This window comes from Paralichthys olivaceus, chromosome 24 (assembly GCF_024713975.1).
Source record: "Paralichthys olivaceus isolate ysfri-2021 chromosome 24, ASM2471397v2, whole genome shotgun sequence".
NCBI classification, from domain to species: domain Eukaryota; kingdom Metazoa; phylum Chordata; class Actinopteri; order Pleuronectiformes; family Paralichthyidae; genus Paralichthys; species Paralichthys olivaceus.
In genome coordinates, this window is record NC_091116.1 from 891,838 (window position 1) to 911,784 (window position 19,947).

Below are 19,947 nucleotides of genomic sequence, written 5' to 3' on the forward strand. Positions count from 1 at the left end.
TCCCTCTCTCTCTCTCTCTCTCTCTCGTGCACCCCCCCCCCCCCCCCCCTCTCTCTCTCTTTCTCCCTGTTGAAGCTTAGCACTGCCTCTCTCTGTATATTAACAATCCAGTTTCAAGATGCAAAGGTCCTTTCAGATTGGATTTATTTCTCACATGCGGATTAGCCGCCCCCCAAATGATGCCTGATAACACTTTCCAGCCCCTAAAATCACTCTGAACCGTGCAGGGGAACAATGTGCTCATGGTGTAACACACTCCTCCTGATCACATGTGATTATCTTCACTGTCCATCCTTCCATTATTCACTTCAAATCCCACTCTTTCCCTGTGTGTGCTGCGCTTTTTTCTGTCCCTGTGCCTCGGTGAAGCAGAGGAGGATATAAGAACTAAATGTGCAGGGAATGTAAATATGCAAACTCATGGGTAACCATGCATGCATGAACACACACACACATGCAACCACACACACTCGCCGCCCCCTCTCCATCTGGTGAGCTGAGAGAGAAGCAGAAAGAGGAGGGAGAGAAAGAGATGGATGAAAAGAAGAAGATGTAGTGTGGTATAAGAGAGTGGAAGTGTGTAGTGGGAAAGTGGATGAGACGCCAGGAACTGACTGTGGTTTGATTTCAACTTGATAACGACTTAAGTCAAAGCTCCCTTAATGTTAATTGAACACTTCAAATATTTTTAGATAAATGTGGTAGTGGTGATGTTTGAGTGACATTGAGGTTGTCTGCAACAAGATTGGCTGTGTCTCTATTCGTTGGTTGTGTGGTTTCCTTGGTTGTAGTACATTTGACCTTTGACTGAGAGGCGGCTGACCAATCAGAGCGTCTCAACACCTAAAAAGCCACGTGCCAGGCTTCATGTCAGAGGCCCCCCTTTGTTTGCCTCCGAGGATGCTGATTGGCCAGAGCCCAGGTTCCCCCAATCCAATGAGAACTCACCGGAGGTGAAACCCTGAGGCCCTTAGAAATGGTTAAAGAAGGGGTGTGGTGTGTTTATCCAGAGACGGGTGGTGTGTGTGTGTGTGGTGGCGGTGTGTTTGTGTGTGTGGTGGTGGTGGGGGGGTTCCATAATTCACCCAGTTTTCTAATAATAAACACATCCTCAAACAATGGGACGCCATCTGCCCCGAATCCTCTTAAATAAGGTTTTAAATCAGGCCCACGTGGCCTTGTTTCAGACAAAGCTCAGGCTGCAGAAGAGTAGGGGACCCCCCCCACACACACACACACACACACACACACTGCAGACAGAGGTGCCCCCCCCCCAAACCCCTGATGTTTGGGGGGGGGTCATCATCCGACAACAAAACATCAGACGCCAGAGCACCTAACATGACATATATGACATTTAGTGGATCCATTCACCCCCGAGGGCTGAAATTAACACCCGCTACCCAACATATGCCGCTGAACCAAAGAGAGGTCGTCCATCACTCTGACTTGAAAGCCTCACTTATAAAGAGACGTGAAGAAACCAGAGCATTAATTCAAATTTTTTAAGGCAGCGCCAAATCGAATAAGCGCTCGCAATCCTGTGTCGAAAAATGCTCTCAAAGCTTTATAGTATAGTGTTCAAACAGGATGAAAAGGAAACAGGGCTGTAGAGTAAGTGTTTCCATTTGTCACGTGATTGTTGGATGCATCCATTTGCCAAATTCAATGGACACACAAAATATATAACGAGGAACAAAAACCTATAGTGTTTGTGTTACTATAATAGAAACTACGTTTTTTTTTCCTGTGTGCGTAAAGAAAATTTAATTACGTAATTCAGAATTCAAAAGCCTTGTGTTACAGTAACAATGAGGTGCACTCATAAATACACACAAACGCTTTAGATTATCAGTTATCAGGCTTTGAGGGTGAGTTTCAAGCCCCATTTTTCGTCCCAGAAGGCTCATAATCCCCTGCTGGGTCACACAGATTAAGGACTCTTCCAGAAGATGAGATACAGTGCTCCCTGGCACTCCTCACCCTCACCCCTGGCACACACACACACACACACACACACACACACACACACACACACACACACACACACACTCACACACACACTCACACACACACTCACACACACACACACACACACACTGCTTGGTCTCTGGCCCAAACTAATGCAGCGTTTCAGGGGGAGTCAGAAAGTCCCTTCAGAGATCAACTCAACAAAATGTTGAAGTTACAACTTCAGAATATACCCTTACATCCACCAGTGCAGAGACATCACAGTGTTTGCCACATACTGCGGTTTTGGATGGAGTTCGGGAGAAAAGTCACACCACAGTGGTAATGAAGTTTTTACCCCTGCTTGCAGCATGGCTCAGTCAGATGGTGATCTGGATGGACTGACGTGAAATTTTCCTGTTGCCAAGAGGATGACATGCCCATCTGCCTCAGCTGTTTGCTGTATTTAGTGTCCATTAGCAAATATTGAACATGGTAAACATACTTGCTCAACACTGTCAGTACACCATAAGCAATCTGATTGTAATTTACCTCAGTAGTTTCCTTTGAATCAAAGATTAAAACGCATTCCCTGATTTGACCTAATTTGTGTTTGACGGGGGGGTCATGCTTAAATTTCTGTAATCTTTTATGACTGTGTTTTTATTTGTGTTCATGATATGTATTATTATCATAGTAGTGTTAAGACTCACAGCTGTAAGTGTTGGTATGGCATCAAACAGCACTAGTATTGTTTCCTTACCATGCCCCTAGAGTCTCTTGTGACACTCGGCTTCCCCACAGCGATCGTATTGACCTTCTAACTGTCAGGCGCTGACACCGTCGATGAGGCTCTGAGCTCTGATCCCAGAGGTCGACCTCACCGTGACCTACAGTGGGCTATCTGTTGTCCCACGCCTGAGGAAATCACTCAGAACAAAACGGCCGCCTCAGAATCATGGGTGCATTTTACTGTGACAACAGTGTAAACACCTCGATATTTATGTAGAAATACTTGAAACCAAAGCCCAGTAGTCCCCTTCAAATACGTCAAATTTTTCCCCATAAAAAATCCTTAAATTGATCCCTGAGAAATTGGTGAAAATGTCAAATCATCCATAACTCCTGGATCCACCCCTTGATTTAATGTCCCATGTCCCACGACCCTTGCACCCAAATTCGTGCCCCAATTCAGGGGCTGCGTCTTTCGGATGATGCGGCCTATGTATGGGACGGGATTTGAGGGCCGGGTATCCCTGAGGGCCGAACAAAAACCACACAGTCCAGTAAAAAAATGGAGGATTTCTTTGTGTCACCATCATCTCGTCACAGTCGCACTCGCCAGTGTCGCCTAGCAACTGCAGTTGGACACGAAGAGAAAGTTTTAATGCCCTTTGTTTTGTTTTTTTACGTGTTCTGTTCGCTGTAGATTTGATGTTTCATTCCCATTTCTTGCTGCCACTATTATCTCTTTGAAGAACAGTGTGTCACCAAGGTATATTTCAAGAAGGATCCACCTGTTGGAGTCTTAGTCGCTCGGGGACGGAAGCATGCATTTATAGGAGGCGAACAATTGGACAGCCTGGTTGCTTTTCAAATGCAGCCTACGAAGGATGCTGCCCCTGAACTGACGCACAGTTTATATCACAGATGCATGTGTACTGTTTCAATATGGGGATGAAGCCAATGTTTTCAAACTTCACACTTAAGTGTTTTGGGAAGTCAAAGAGGAGCACAACTAAAGTGTAGCTGCACTAGACATCGTGCACCTTCTGCACAGGAGTCAGCTGCCTCTAGTGCATCATCCACATTGTGTGTGCAGCATGAAAAAAACCTCCACTAAGCTCTTTCAGGTGTGCAAACCAGAAGCATGAAAATATGTAGCCTTGAAAGTGAAAAGCAGGAAATTCTTTCATAATGTGACAAGAAACGACGCAGACTTTCTCTCGGGTTTGAGCAGTTGTCTGATCACACTTTCTTCTGTCTCACCCTGTGTGTTTCTGCCTGTTTGAGTATTGATGTATCGGCCTCCATTAGCCAAATAGAAGCGTTTCATCAGTGACGCTGGAAAGAGGCCATCACTTGAATGGACATAAACATACAAAGACGCCAGCGTACACACTCACGCACACACAGAAACAAGCTGAGTGTCTCGGCGGCAGCTTTACGAGCCTCCCGCTGTCACTTTAGTCTAATCCTTGCCATTTTAATGGGCTTCTGGCTTCCTCTAAAAGGGAAACCTTTGGCAGAGAGCAACATGGAACCACTGCCCTCTGTATTGTCTTGTCCCTCACCTGAGAGGTTCCTCCAACTCCTCTGCAGAGACGGCATGTTTGGACAAGTGCGAGTTTGTTTGTGCTTTTGCTCGTCTACGTTTGTGCTTGTCCAGATCCGGGCCCTTAATCTGTGGTAGTGATGATGACCCAGTTTCGCTGACGCCACCCCCCCCCCCCACCCCGCCCTCAGTAGTCGGTCACCAAAGGAGACGCTTCCCTCTCATCCACATGCAGAACCATCAGATACTGACAAAGGTTAATCCATCTCCAACACACACACACAAACACTTCCATTGAATAGGTCTTAATTCAGGTCAGTCTCATTGGGATCTGGAGTTTTAAAGGAACATTCCAAACAAATGCAGAAAAGGATTTGTTTAATAAATTGGAGTTTCGATCTCTCCCATTTCTCCGAGTGACGATTGAAACAGAGAGCAGGCACATGGGCAGCTTTGATGGAAATTCATGCAAACGAATTCCTCTTGCACTTCTGCGTGCACATAATTTGTACAGACATACACACACACACACACACACACCTGACTGAATGCCCACCCTCTACGAACAGGATCAAATCAAAGTGAGAGAATCTGTGATATATCTTGTCCCATTTTCAATATCTGACTCCTCTCAGTACGGATGGCTTAACCTTCAAACACACACTCCTACACACCCACCCAACGAATTTATCCGACGAGCTGCTAATCCCGTTGGCCCAGATTTGGCCCACAGTCTGCTCCACATGATGTTACGTTGTCATCGTCATCCCAACAACTGCACACACACACATACATGCATACACTGCACCCATCGCCCCAACTCCAAAGCTGCATCACGTGACCTCTTGCGAGAGTCATGTGACTCAGGAGCTGCTGCACCTGTGACCTACTGTACTGAACCACAGCACACGCCAGCAGCATAGTGGGATAAGCGATGCTTTGGTGTGAGTCACTGTGTGGGGGAAATGCAAAGCAGGGCAGGCTCATCATCTTCATTATCGTCATCCTCACTGCAGAGGTGGTCGAGCGGCAGGAGGATGAGGAAATGAGGGAGGAAGACAATCCCCTGCTCTCTGTGGGTCATGCATGTATATTTATCTACAATCTATTTTTTGCCTTTGTAGGCTTGTGTGATCAGACTGTCCGCATGTGCCGAGATGTTACATGATGCCCCCCCCCCCCCTTGGAGCTTTGTGCATCGCCGCTTCACCATGGCAACAGGTCCTCTCACACATCAGAGTCAAGACAAGCGGATTGCAGCCTAAATATGAGCAAGCAAATATGAGGTGGGTGTATAGAAAGCATGAATGCATGCTTGAAACTATGCAAAAGAAGAATCTTCTGTGTCTTTCACAAGCTTTAGTCGGAGCCAAGTTAATGACACAGCAGTTCATCTCATATATGTGCTACCAACACTAAGAAACACATTCAAATCAACAGCAAAATCAAAGATTCTCATGCAGCTAAAGGAGAAACCAATAGTTCTGCCAGTGTTTCTGTAGGTCCACAACCTTCAGAGTCACTTTAACACGTTTAGTGTGAGCGAACTAACAACTCTCATACTAACACAGTCCTGATAACTTGCTAATGCTCGGAAATGTGGAAAGCAGTTACGTGTAAGGAGCTGTTTGAGGTTTTTAACTATTATTTTGCACGTGTCTCATCTTGTGTTCAATTTTTGTAGCATTATATATTAACACACACTGTTTTAAGCATTGAAGGCAAAATATCAGCTTTTTTTTCGTGTTTGCGCCAAATTTAAGACGTAATATACAGATTAATAAAAAAAGGTAATGATGGTTTGCAGTCAGCTGTCCTCAGTCTATTATTACGACCATATGGCCACAGCTCAACAGTTGGTCGACTGTTAATGTAATCAGGTCAGTGGATCATTCCACTTTCTCCGTCTTTTCCCGGCTGAGAGCGAGAGAGTGATCATTTATTCTGTCAGAATGAAATGATCCTTAAAAGAAAAAAATCTGATGGCTCTTGAAGTCTGCGCTACACGTTCTGCACCCACAGGAGAGGACACGAGAGGATATGAATTTCCACATTCAGCCGAGCCCAGAGATGAACTGCAGCAAAAAAAAAGAAGAAAAAAAAGACACAAAGAGCGAATTCATGAAAGAGGACGCGTGGGGGGGAGGAGAGGAAGGAGGGAAATGGAAAGAATAATGATGGAGACAATGAGTGGGGGGGGTGATGAGAGAAGCAGATGCAGATGAAAGACGGGATGATGATGCTGACGATGATGAGACCAAAGTAGCAGTTCTTTCGAGAAAGGAGGTGAAGAGCGAGGCAGAACGGCGGCGCTGAAGTGAGAGAGGTTTACAACGGCTCCCTGCAGGAAAAAATGGCTCCGGTTCCCCCATCGCTCTAAATCATGTCACTTGGCTACATCCTGTCTGTTCTCAACTTCTCACCAGGCCTGAAGGCGATAAACAGGCCTGCTGCCTTATTGGAAACAGATGTTATGAATGGGAAAGAGAAGGTGGCCAAAGAAAGAAAGAGAGGTGTCCAGTGGCCTAATGAGATCTTAATGAATGGTACTAGAGCAATTTATTAATAGCAACATAAGAAAGTCCAATATAATATACCTGGCACCAAAGTCTGGTCCCTCGTCTACAGATATTCACATGTACAATCTATTTATAGAGATCCGTGTTCATTTCTGGTCCTGTGATCAAACCTGATCTGTTTTCTATGAGTTAAACGTTCATAGACGAGTTTGATACGCTGAATTTAACTCCAGGATTTTGATTTTTCATGCACGATCAACTGGTGTGATCAATGTCAACATCTATCTCTGTGCACCCACGATTTAATATGTGTACTATACACAAACGCCTGAGCATAACCTTGGGTTTTTATGTCCTGGCCTCACACTGTGGCCTTGGTTATGTCTTTAAATGTTATCCAGGCCGGTATCCTCAAAAAGTTTCTTTTTTAAAGATACCTGTCATCTCATTGTCCTCCTCTTAAATCTCGGTGGCACTACCTGTCTGAATGAAGCCTAAAATGGATTTTTCCACATGCGTCCTCCCCCTCGACACAATGGCAATTGTCTCCTGCGTTTCAAGCTCGTCCATTCGGTTTAATCCACAGCGAGTGAGCGGATCACTCCCCTTTAAGCCAATCAACATCAACTCTCACATGAGAAGCTGTCATGGCAAGTGCTCACAGGTTTACCCTGTGTTAAAACCCTCAATGACTACATTTTACCAGATAGTCGATAGATAGATATATAGAAATATATACATAAATACTTTAGGGAAAAGTTGCACTTCATATGTCATATGTTGAAATTGTAAGCTCTTCATCACTTGTCTTTAATCTAAAACATGTCTTCTCCTCAGACATGGGAATTAGGAGTCGGGCCCCTGTGCCCTCACACAACCAGAGGAGACAGCATCCAAACCAGAGCAGATGAGACGCAGACATGCACAGAGCAGAGAGTCCCTGCGCTGCTGCGCTGCTCCTGAAACAAGAAGTGAGACAGAGAGGGAGGTAAAAGTCCATCTACCCATTGTTCAGCTGTGGTGGAAACTGAACCCGAGAGAAGAAGTGGTAAAAACTACCAGATGATGTCCACACGTTGTTGGAGGGGGTGGGAGCATGAATGGATCATTAGTCCAAACAGCCCTCACTGTCCTCAAATACAGAGAGTGCAGTGCAATAACACTTTTTATTCACTTATTTATTTATTCTTTCTGTTTTTTCTATTACTTCTAATTATAATCTATAACTAGTGTCATTATTGGGGGGGTGGGTAGATAAATCTACAAGATAGATAAAGTAGATAATAGTATTTAGTATAATACATATGGTATACAGTATATATTGATATGTATGTATTGTATTCTGCTTCTTAATTAAGATCTGGAATGTGTACAGTAAACTAAAGCACAATTACAAGTCCGGAAAGTAACTAAGTACACTTACTCAAATACTGTACTTAAGTACAATAGTTAGGTACTCACACTTATACTTTACTTGAGTAGTTCTTTCTTCTGCTACCTCCTTATGCTTCTGGATATTCCTGTCAATATCAGGAGAAAGTAGATATTGATCTGACGTCTATAGTTACTTCAGATAAAGATTCAGTCAATGGTTTGTGTTATTTATCATGTTTTTGTCTTTCAAAGTTCTAGTATGGTTTAATTACTATATCTATTTAAAAAGGTTCTAATATTTTTTTATTTTAGAAACAGAAATGAATTAATCTGAATCGTGTCTTCTTCTTTGCTGTTCCAGTTATCATCTCAGGACACTTCAGATTTATTTTGGGTCTAATCTCGAGGTTGGAAACTGGACTGGACAAACAACCTGTGTATACAAGGTAGAAAACATATTTGATTCTATATATGTGTAATTTTACTTGTAATGTAGTTGTGTTGCTAATGTTTTTTATTATTAGTCAAAGAAACTGTTCCCTGATATTAAATATACTTTGTCCCAGTAGGAAAACCTACTTAGATACTTAGAGATTATTTCCAAAAGGATCTGTGGAACTGAAACTGCCATGATGATATGAATGTGTACAGCGTAGATCAGATTGTAAAAGCTTCTGTTTTATCTTTGCATAAAAGATAACCCTTTTAGTTTGGCCCATTTTTACATTCACATGCAGCGACGGGGTCAGAAGTGCGGTGACCTCAGATGAAAATGTGCGTCATGTGCGTCTTGTCCTGTTCGCTACAGTGTGTCCTCTGTGTGCGCACTAATACAGACACTACATTCTGTAAGCCCATGCTCACACATTACCAAGACAGGAATTACTTCTGCACAGTCAGATGAAAAGCTAGAAGAGATTATACGTTTGTAAATGTTTAATTCACTTGTTTTAAATGTAGAAACGTGCTGCCCAAACACAGAATAGCAGTTTTGTAATCAAGAGTCCACAGAGGTAATGAAGAAATCACGACAGACAAAGCTGGTTTTATCCGGACATAAACCACTTTATTAGAAACAGAATTAATTCTACAAAATTGTGCAGGGCGGAGAGGAAAGAGATCCGTCGACATCCCTCCTGATAAACCACACAACAATGCTCTCAGCCTGATGCAATGTCTGAGTCTGAACAGCACAGTTTAGAGGAAACAGCAAAATCACTGTTGAAAAGTGGAATATCAGAAGCAGCGATGCAGGCGCGCTGCTGGATGTGAACAGAGAGGGTCAAGAAAAAGAAAAAAAGCCTCTGTGCTTTAACAGAGTTGACAAGCATAAGAGGAGCTACTGCAGCGTGAAGCATCACCGAGCTGGAGGGGGAACAAAAACAGATTAGGAGGAAACACGCAGACACGTGGTGTTTGAATGTATTCACGTTACCTGCGGGGGCAGTTACACTGTACCTGACACTCAACCAATGGCGATGCAGCTTCTGCCCTAAACAAAACACGAGATCCAGCGTCATACGTACGATCACAACCATGAGTTTTCATCGGGGGCAGCAGCTGACAGGTCAGTGACGTCCGTGTCCTGTGAAGCAGAAGCTCCACTAATTCATGCAACTTAAAATAACTTCTATCCCTCAGCTGCCCCGAACCGTTGCTTCTTCTTTCGCAGCTTTGTCAACAACAACAATCAGTTTCACGACAAAGCTGCTGCACCAGTGAAAGATCAACGGCCGGATCTCCTGTGGCTCTTTTACTGCCCGCTGCCATCACAGCTTCAGTGGGATGACGGGCCAGTACTTGGGCTGCTTGAGGTCACAGTTCCTGTCAAATGTGAGCTGCATCGCTGCCTCCATGGCCAGGATCTTGGCCGCGTCCTTGCCGTACAGCTTCTTCATTTCGGCGCCGCGTCTCTCGCCAGGCCGCTCAAAGGGGGGAGCCGCAGTGCTTCGCCAGGAGACGCCACGCAGGTCCCGGTCGGCCAGCACGTAGCTGTCCTGCTGCTCGGCCTCCTGCTGCTTCTCTGGAAGAACAGGAGTATTTTAAGTCACATATCTAAAACTTTTCTTTATGATTAAAAATTTGCATCCATAAGCAGAGCAAGTGGAGAAGGAGAAACTTTTTTAACTTTCCAAAGCTCTGTCACAGGACTTTTCAACACCTCCGCCCAATGTTCTCTTACTCAGCTCCTCTCTGTGTCTCTCCGTCTGGGCGAAGTACTGCCTCAGCTCCTCGCTGATCTCCATGTTGCTGACGTCACACTCGATCTCGCTGTCCGAGCTGCTCTCCTCCTCCCCGTCCTCCCTGGCGCTCTCCTCGGCGTGCCAGTCCGCGTAGCGCTGGTGGCGGCCGCTGCTGGGAAGCTGCTCCTGGCCGTAGCCGGGGCCGTAGGCTGCCTCTAAGGCCTTGTGGTAGGCACGCCTGTGTTTCTGGTGCCAGGTCATAGCCTGCTGGTAGTGCTGCCAGTAGCGGCTGTAGACGGGGCTGGAGAACCAGGACATCACAGTTTGTATGTCCTCCTGGAAAAGAGAGAGATCAGTGGTTGTGCTTTAGTTTCTTACTAACCACTGATGTCATTCAGCTTCTGTTGTTTTCACTTGAAAATGAAAATCTGAAGCACTTTGAGCTGCATTTTACTTATAAAACGTGATCTTTACATACATTCAATTCCTATCATTTGTATTAATACTGTATAGCTGTAAATAGACTGCACGTGTGAGGCTATATAACTATACAAACACGACCTGAGTAGCTTTAGTGTAATGATTCGTTTTCACCCAGCTGAAGACTACATTTCCCAGAATTCACTCACCATGTCTGGGGCTCCTCCTTCTAACTCTGCTAACGATTAGCCACCGCTAGCCTGCAATGAAAAGACAGAAGATCTAGCATCAACTAGCATCAACTAGCTAGCATCAGGCTAAGTCTGCGTTTCATAACCCGCAACAGGGAGAAGGCGACACAACACGAAGTTAATAACAGTCAGTATAAATAACTAACGCGTGTTTTAACTCTCATTTAATCACGGTTACCTCCGGGGTGTCTCATCTGATCACGCTGCTTCCGCACACACAACTTCCCAGCATCCTTTGAGCCACAGCGACAGGAATACTGGCTGTGTGGCGCCCCCTAGTGACCACAGAGCGGAAGAGCAGTGTAAAGGTTCAAGATTTAGGGTGAAAGGATCTGAAGGTAGAATTTAAATCTAAAATATTATAGGATTTTTTGTTTTCTTAACCCTAAAATGTAATGTGTGTATATTCACTTGAATGTGTTTTACAGTTATTGTGGACGGTGAGTTTGTCTGTGCATTTTTCACTTCTGTTAAATTGGAAATCATGTTAGAAGTAGTTACTTCCGCTTCTATATCAGTGGAACAAAAGAAATAGTTTCAGGCAGCCCATCACTTCAGAATCCTGCTCTGATCCATCATGAAACAGTTTAAAATGCTTTGTTCTCACACAAACAACGTTTGTGGTCTTGTGTTTTCTGCAAATTCAGTGCAAACATTAACTTGGACATTAAGATGAACTGATTTTGAGATTTTGGTGGTTGAAGGTCACTGTGACTTTGTGACGTGTCATCTTAAGAACGCCTCGAGAGAAAACTTTCAAATATGGTACAAATATTCACTCAGACTCCCAGAATAGCTGATTAGATTTTGATTTAGATCTCTTGAGCATGATATCTCACTTCTGTGTTTTGGCATACAACCACAGGGCAGTAATTCTACTTCTAATGTTCTCCTTTAAATGAAGGTATCAATGAATGTCGGCATGTTCGTTTAGATTTGAGGCACTTTCTCATGCTACCTGTGTGAACCTTTTATATACAGTCTATAATGTTAACACAAGCCCACTTCCTGTTTCGATGCCCAGACTCACACCCCAGCGCGAGCTGAGTGTTTGAGGTTTGGAGCTGCAGAGCCACACAGGGGAGTTTCTGTCACAGCACCCTGAAGAACACTGTAGTCTGTTGCATAAATGTCTTGACCAGTATGATGGCTGGACTGAAACTGTGGTTTGTTCTGCTTCTGTCGCTGATCTTCTATGTTGAGAGCAAAGGTATCGTAGAAACGACTTACTAAAGCTTAAAGCTTACACAAGACATTGTTCTCTGTTAATCCTTCTTTCTTTGATTAATGGAATATGTGGAATATGTTTATCTAATTCATTTGTGCATGGTTTTATTTTTGAGGCTCTACCTCAGTGACTCTGCAACATGTGAAAATCAACGGGAAAGAACCGTACTTCGCTTCTGTGTGCAGAAATAAAACCGAGGATATCATCATAATTTTAGTGTGCACCATCATGACAGAGAGACACAGGGGATCACAGTGTAAACTGGTGTATCAACATGGAAAAGACTTAGAGAACAGTTGTGACTCCAGCTTCAGATTCATGACGGAGAATCAGACTATGTTCCTTCATCTGAGCAACTTGAAACCAGAGGATGGGGTCAACTTCACCTGTCATTGTTCACGTCCTGATGGAACATTTCGCGTTAATGTCAGTGTCACTGTGGAAGGTGAGTGAGTGCTTATATCAAACTTTCTTTACATGTCAGAGAAAATAGAAGCAAGTATCTGTAAAGTTAAAAACCACAAAACACAATCCAGAAATCTTGGTGTCGTCAGGGACTCAGACTTTAACTTGAACAGCAACATTAACACATTTACTGATTATTTACACCTTAACAACAAACAGATCAGCACAGATTAAAAGATTTGTCTCAAGAGGATTTGAAAAAAAGATATATTTCTCTCTCTATATATAGACATATAGATATATCTATATATATATATCTATCTATATACATGATGCATATCTGACAATGTATTTTCTATGCAGAGGATGAAATCGCCAGCAGCTCGTCTGAGGCACATTTCCCTTATGTTGTAATTGGTGTAATTATATTCTTCGTTATATCTGGAGTGATCCTGGGACTTCTCTGCAGAAAGACTTGCAACGGGTAAGAGACTAATGTGGTGCTGATGGATGATAAAATATCACAACAGCTTCAGGTGTAGAGGCTGGTTCTAAGGGGAAGTGTGTGAACATACAGTGGAATTGTTTTTTAATAATCATATTATTTTATTATGATGTCATATAGTACAAATTTAACCCCTACGCATTGAACACAACAGAGTGAGATTGTAATGAAATGCTTGTGTTTGTCGTTCACTCCACAGACGACAACAGGAAGCCAACACCAGACATCCAGACGTGGTAATGTACACCAAAACGTTTTTTTCTTCTCATTTCATTCAATAATAAAATGCAAACCTCTTTCAAACCGTGTGTTCCTCCACAGGAACCAGGAGACATTGAGCCACACAGCACCTTCATGCAGAGACAGAATGAACTTTATTCTTTTGTTAACTTCCCGAGTTTGCAAAGGAACGCCAGGAATTCACGTGTGTTCACAGCAGATGACACATATTCAGGGATAATTTCATTCTAAATCTCAACTTGATTGTTTTCCTTGTGTTTTATTCACTGTGAGTTGAATGTTTTTTGTAAAACTGTAAATAAATGAGTTGTCTAATGCACTCTAGTTTCTCAGTTTGTACCTCTTTGTTTGTATCACTCTCTTGATATTTCAGCGTCTCAGCTTCCTGCAGGAACTTCCTGTCCCCTGACGTCACAGATGAGGTCTCACCTTCCTCTGCACTGACCTCCAGCACACAGAGAGCATTTTATAACCAACATTCATGCAGAATCAAACCTGAGATGTTATTTTGTTTTCTTACAAGTTTTTGTCAGATGATTTTTTAATACGTACATGATATACAGACAGAATATTGTGAGTAGAGAATGGTAAAGTACAGTAAAAGTACCACATTCAATTTTAAACTTTCTAATTGGGGAAAAGAAAGTTGCTTTTAAATATACATAAAGTAATACTGTACACATAAAAGTACCAAAAGTAAATTAGTTATATAATGATGCTGCAGATGATGCTACTAAAAGCTCAACTTATTGTCTGATTCCACTTCAGGCTTTTCTTCATTTTCATTTGACTGCTGCAGAAGGCGGGGCCTGCTCTGATTGGACCTCTGAACCCCTGTCATTATTGTTTACTTTTAAAAAATGCAGTGGAGTAGCAAGTGCAGATATTTGCTGATATATGTAGTGGAGTAAAAGTACCTGAAAATAAATCTACTTGAGCGAAGGACAGATACATGAAAAATGAACTTAAGTGCAGTAATGAGATAAATGTACAGTGACGCAATCAGTTGCCAGGTAGGGCTCGGTACTTTCCACACGTTAAAAATGATTTGAATGTTGGTTTGTTTTCTCAGAGTGCCTGCATCAGGAAAACACAAGAGCATACAATCTACATGCATGTAGCAAAAGTTAAATTTTCTTCAATTGTTTAATTTAATTTAATTTAACTTCCTTAATTCCTCTGTACACATTTAAATTTACACTCATCTCAGGCCAATTTCTACGTATGGTTACTGTGTTATAAGTTAACTCTAATACATAAGTCAAGTCTAATGTATGTTCAATGTATGTTTCTGCCACTGGATGCTTGAATTTCCTTCGGGGTCAATAAAGTATCTATCTATCTAATAATTATGGATGAAGGATGAAGGCTGCTACCTCTGTCTCTTCATTACCTACCCTGCTGGAGCGCTCACTGACACACAGGCTGGATGTGCCGTGCAGGTGCTCTCCTGTCAGAAACAGAACTTTGTGCCGATTCCTGACGTGAAACTGACGACTACCACTGGTGAGAAACATTTCTAAAGCCAAACATTCATAGATGATAATTATGTATAGATTCTGATCTTTGTTTTTCTTTGTCCCAGGTTTGGATGAGGGATCTGGATCTGCTAGCAGACGCTTCAGTAAGTTACGGTTCATGTGGTCACAAGTCAGCTCCTCGGTCGTTGAGTGTAAGATATGAACAATTCTTCCACTTTTTCTCACAGTCGGGATGTTGATTGTAGCAGGGACCTGCCTTTGTGCTTTAGTCTTCACTGTCCTGTTGATACGAAGACAAAGGAGCAGGTACGTCTCTCAACCAGAATCTGTTATAACCATAGACTGTAAATAAAGATAGATGACTCTTCTCCACTTCCTCCCACTATCCAGAAACCAAAATATCTGGGATACGAACGCTGCAAATTTTGCATGTGCACGTAAATGTTTGCAGTAGTCGACACACACACACGGACACCTTATTGTGAACATACAAACAGATATCTGACTGTGATATTTTGAGAAGCAGGTGTAAAGCGGAACAATAGAACAGAGTGTTTAAGTGCGCTGACACACGTTTGACTCTATATCTGGGTCACACTTTGGCTCCAGACTTCAAAGCTTTCAGAGGAAACGCAAAGAGAGATGTGCCTTTTCAAAGCGTGTGCGGTTTGGTTTATTCTTCACAGGACGATCATTTTTATGTTTGAATCAGGAATATTACCTCGGGAAGAATCTGGATAAATGCTTTCTACTAAACAACCATTTCTATTATTCCTCTGTGTATGAAGTACATCGGTAATTGACTATAATCATGTGAGTGGCTGTTTTCATAGTGGTAGCTGACCTCAGAACTAAAAACAGCATTGCTAATGGTTTTGCAACACGTGGTTATCATGCTTCTCATGACTGTGATGTCCAAACCTCCTTTATTCGAATTCAAATGTATATATAATTATATATATGTAAATATAATTTTGACAATATATTCCTGAATGTGTTTTACAGTTATTGTGGACAGTGAGTTTATCTGTGCATTTTCCACTTCTGTTAAATCGGAAATCATGTTAAAGTAGTTACTTCAGCTTCTGTATCAGTGGAACAAAAGAAATAGTTTCAGGCAGAATCCTGCTCTGACCTTGTTCTCACACAAACAACGTTTGTGGTCTTGTGTTTTCTGCAAATTCAGTGCAAACATTAACTTGGACATTAAGAAGAACTGATTTTGAGATTTTGGTGGTCAAAGGTCACTGTGACTTTGTGACGTGTCATCTTAAGAACGCCTCGAGAGAAAACTTTCAAATATGGTACAAATATTCACTCAGACTCCCAGAATAGCTGATTAGATTTTGATTTAGATCTCTTGAGTATCAATGAATGTCGGCATGTTCATTTAGATTTGAGGCACTTTCTCATGCTACCTGTGTGAACCTTTTATATACAGTCTATAATGTTAACACAAGCCCACTTCCTGTTTCGATGCCCAGACTCACACCCCAGCGCGAGCTGAGTGTTTGAGGTTTGGAGCTGCAGAGCCACACAGGGGAGTTTCTGTCACAGCACCCTGAAGAACACTGTAGTCTGTTGCATAAATGTCTTGACCAGTATGATGGCTGGACTGAAACTGTGGTTTGTTCTGCTTCTGTCGCTGATCTTCTATGTTGAGAGCAAAGGTATCGTACAGAAACGACTTACTAAAGCTTAAAGCTTACACAAGACATTGTTCTCTGTTAATCCTTCTTTCTTTGATTAATGGAATATGTGGAATATGTTTATCTAATTCATTTGTGCATGGTTTTATTTTTGAGGCTCTACCTCAGTGACTCTGCAACATGTGAAAACCTCCGGGAAAGAACCGTACTTCGCTTCTGTGTGCAGAAATAAAACCGAGGGTATCATCATATTTCTAGCGTGCACCATCATGACAGAGAGACACAGGGGATCACAGTGTAAACTGGTGTATCAACATGGAAAAGACTTAGAGAACAGTTGTGACTCCAGCTTCAGACTCATGACGGAGAATCAGACTATGTTCCTTCATCTGAGCAACTTGACACCAGAGGATGGGGTCAACTTCACCTGTCATTGTTCACGTCCTGATGGAACATTTCGCGTTAATATCAGTGTCACTGTGGAAGGTGAGTGAGTGCTTATATCAAACTTTCTTTACATGTCAGAGAAAATAGAAGCAAGTATCTGTAAAGTTAAAACCACAAAACACAATCCAGAAATCTTGGTGTCGTCAGGGACTCAGACTTTAACTTGAACAGCAACATTAACACATTTACTGATTATTTACACCTTAACAACAAACAGATCAGCACAGATTAAAAGATTTGTCTCAAGAGGATTTGAAAAAAAGATATATTTCTCTCTCTATATATAGACATATAGATATATCTATATATATACATGATGCATATCTGACAATGTATTTTCTATGCAGAGGATGAAATCGCCAGCAGCTCGTCTGAAGCACGTTTCCCTTATGTTGTAATTGGTGTAATTATATTCTTCGTTATATCTGGAGTGATCCTGGGACTTCTCTGCAGAAAGACTTGCAACGGGTAAGAGACTAATGTGGTGCTGATGGAGAATAAAATATCACAACAGCTTCAGGTGTAGAGGCTGGTTCTAAGGGGAAGTGTGTGAACATACAGTGGAATTGTTTTTTAATAATCATATTATTTTATTATGATGTCATATAGTACAAATTTAACCCCTACGCATTGAACACAACAGAGTGAGATTGTAATGAAATGCTTGTGTTTGTCGTTCACTCCACAGACGACAACAGGAAGCCACCACCAGACATCCAGACGTGGTACTGTACTACTCTTTCAAACCGTGTGTTCCTCCACAGGAACCAGGAGACATTGAGCCACACAGCATCTTCATGCAGAGACAGAATGAACTTTATTCTGTTGTTATATTCCAAGTTTGCAAAGGAACGCCAGGAATTCACGTGTGTTCGCAGGAGATGACACATATTCAGGGATAATTTCATTCTAAATCTCAACTTGATTGTTTTCCTTGTGTTTTATTCACCTTGAGTTGAATGTTTTTTGTAAAACTATTAAATGACTGGAAGAGGGACAATGACATATGTGGTCATAGGGTGATTTATTATTTTTTCCTCTTTCTTTCTTTCCAATAATTTCTTTCTATCTCTTTTACTTATTATTACTTACTAATGCCATGTGTGTATATATATATATATATATATATATGTAGCCGGAGGCTTTCTTCCTCCCGGCCACGGTGTGGCACTAGGTTAATTGCTGGGCGGCGCCGGTCGACCGCTTATGACCGGGTGAGCGGCCACGCCACCCTCTGACCCCTCGGGTGGAGGCTGCAGCGTGGTGTGGTAAGCTTCTGGGCACACCCCCCATACACACAGGTACGGTACTTCCTCTGTTATCCATGACCAGCGCAATGAGCACAGTGGTGACACCGACTTCCAGCTCTTGCAGCACGACAAGTGGCCGGCTTATCGGCGGATGGGCGGTCCCGCTTGGAACTCTGTTGGGGTTGTAGTTCGTGTCCGCCGGCAGGCTGGCGTTATCCGCCTGTTTGGTTTTGTCTGTCGCTGGGTCTTCTGCCGTCTGTGGCTGGGTCCTCTGCTGTCTGTCTCTGGGTCCTCTGCTGTCTGTGGCTGGGTCCTCTGCTGTCTGTGGCTGGGTCCTCTGCCGTCTGTGGCTGGGTCCTCTGCCGTCTGTGGCTGGGTCCTCTGCTGTCTGTCGCTGGTGCGCTTTCTGTCCGCAGCGTCTCCGCGTCGTGGGCGCAACAGTCTTGCCCATCGGCGCACGGGAAAGTGATGCAGGCAGGGGTGTGGGTGTCTAGTGCCACCGCCCCCTGGAGTCAGTCCTGCTGTTTTGGATCGGGGTTATTCTGACGGGACCCGGTTGCTCCGTCCCGTGTTGGTTCTGGCTGGCCGCCGTACTCACGGCCTCCCCCTCGTGTCGGACGGCCGGTGGCGCATCACCAGGAGGACAGCTCCGACATTGTTGTTTAGTTTTGTATTGTACAATATTATTTTTAATTGTAATAAAAATATATTTTTATATGGAACGCTCTCTGCCCTCTGTGGATAATTGGATGTGTGCGACCTTAGTTTATTACTTCATTCATTTCCTAGGGGTGAAATTCCCCTAGGTGGCGTTGTTTGCAAAAAACCACAACCCAGTCTATATATATGTATATACTGTATATACATATTTTTGGATTAGGATTATCTTTTTCTTTCTCTCTTATCTTTCTCCTTTTCTCTTTTAATTTTGTTCTTATTATCTTTCTCTTTTTCTTTCACCATCTCTTCTTTCTCTCTCTCTCTTCCACTTTCTTTTTTACGAATCCCTTGTCTATAATTCAGATTCTTCAGTGAAAAGTGATATCATATACTAATATTTTTTTCAGTTTATTCTTGTTGTGGCTTTAATGATTTAAAATGAGCCCATCAAGAACATGACAGAAATATATATTGTTGATCATAACAAGCCTATTACTTTAAATCACTAAATATACTTGATATGTAAATAAAAACAATAAAACCTTTGTTGTTTTTAACAAAGTTTTGATATATATTTAACATTTATGTTAAATTCTTCCCTGTATGTTTAGGCATGAGAATATTTTTTATCTTTCCCTTTAACATTCCCCTTTATTTAAAGAGCAACTCTGAGGTCACGAGTTGTGTCAGGGGATTTTCTTTATTTGACCACATTGAATCATAAGATGTGCCAGGAAAAAAGAAAAAACAAGTTGGGCAATTCAAACTGAAAACAAAGTAAATAACTGAACCAAATAAATAACAACAATGTACTTATACCTCTGTAACTGTATCCTTCGTGTAGTTTTTTCTTTCATTTCAATGGTAGCACTGATTATAATCATTATGTATTTATATGATCAAAAAGTACAGCGTTGGAGTACTTGTTACAACATGACCATGAACTCTATAATAAAACTATTGACATAACATAAATGTAGATTATTTAAGATAAAACAAACTTTATTGATCCCATGCTGGAGAGATCAATTTATTACAGCAGCAGATAATCTAAATGAGTAAACAGATAAAATGAAATGCAGAGAGAATATGTACATGATATTCAGACAG

General features: G+C 42.4%; 3 protein-coding genes across 5 annotated transcripts; 2 read left to right on the plus strand and 1 right to left on the minus strand.

The window, feature by feature from the left end:
• Positions 1-5,370: 5,370 nt before the first annotated feature.
• Positions 5,371-18,769, plus strand: LOC109645333 (uncharacterized). Of its 3 annotated transcripts, XM_069520645.1 has the most exons (10): positions 7,592-7,732; positions 8,480-8,564; positions 14,793-14,856; positions 14,936-14,974; positions 15,059-15,137; positions 16,316-16,501; positions 16,637-16,966; positions 17,275-17,395; positions 17,616-17,652; positions 17,692-18,769. In XM_069520645.1, the coding sequence occupies exons 6-10, from the start codon at positions 16,435-16,437 to the stop codon at positions 17,827-17,829; spliced, it is 693 nt and encodes a 230-aa protein (XP_069376746.1). In that variant the 5' UTR covers positions 7,592-7,732; positions 8,480-8,564; positions 14,793-14,856; positions 14,936-14,974; positions 15,059-15,137; positions 16,316-16,434; the 3' UTR covers positions 17,830-18,769. The 3 variants fall into 3 exon arrangements, with proteins under 3 accessions (XP_069376747.1, XP_069376748.1, XP_069376746.1); XM_069520646.1 differs by lacking the exons at positions 16,316-16,501; positions 17,275-17,395; positions 17,616-17,652; positions 17,692-18,769 and adding an exon at positions 5,371-5,511 and having other exon boundaries at positions 7,582-7,732; positions 14,712-14,856; positions 16,637-16,850; XM_069520647.1 differs by lacking the exons at positions 16,637-16,966; positions 17,275-17,395; positions 17,616-17,652; positions 17,692-18,769 and adding an exon at positions 5,371-5,511 and having other exon boundaries at positions 7,582-7,732; positions 14,712-14,856; positions 16,316-16,490.
• gemin8 (gem (nuclear organelle) associated protein 8) lies at positions 9,163-11,268 on the minus strand. Its single transcript, XM_020110913.2, has 4 exons — positions 11,151-11,268; positions 10,931-10,981; positions 10,301-10,637; positions 9,163-10,141 (listed from the first exon to the last, which is right to left on the minus strand). Exons 2-4 carry the CDS (start codon positions 10,931-10,933, stop codon positions 9,888-9,890), a joined length of 594 nt encoding a protein of 197 aa, XP_019966472.2. The 5' UTR covers positions 10,934-10,981; positions 11,151-11,268; the 3' UTR covers positions 9,163-9,887.
• On the plus strand, positions 11,973-13,669 carry LOC138406944 (uncharacterized). Its single transcript, XM_069520643.1, has 5 exons — positions 11,973-12,182; positions 12,316-12,645; positions 12,969-13,089; positions 13,310-13,346; positions 13,432-13,669. Exons 1-5 carry the CDS (start codon positions 12,116-12,118, stop codon positions 13,579-13,581), a joined length of 705 nt encoding a protein of 234 aa, XP_069376744.1. The 5' UTR covers positions 11,973-12,115; the 3' UTR covers positions 13,582-13,669.
• Positions 18,770-19,947: the final 1,178 nt, after the last annotated feature.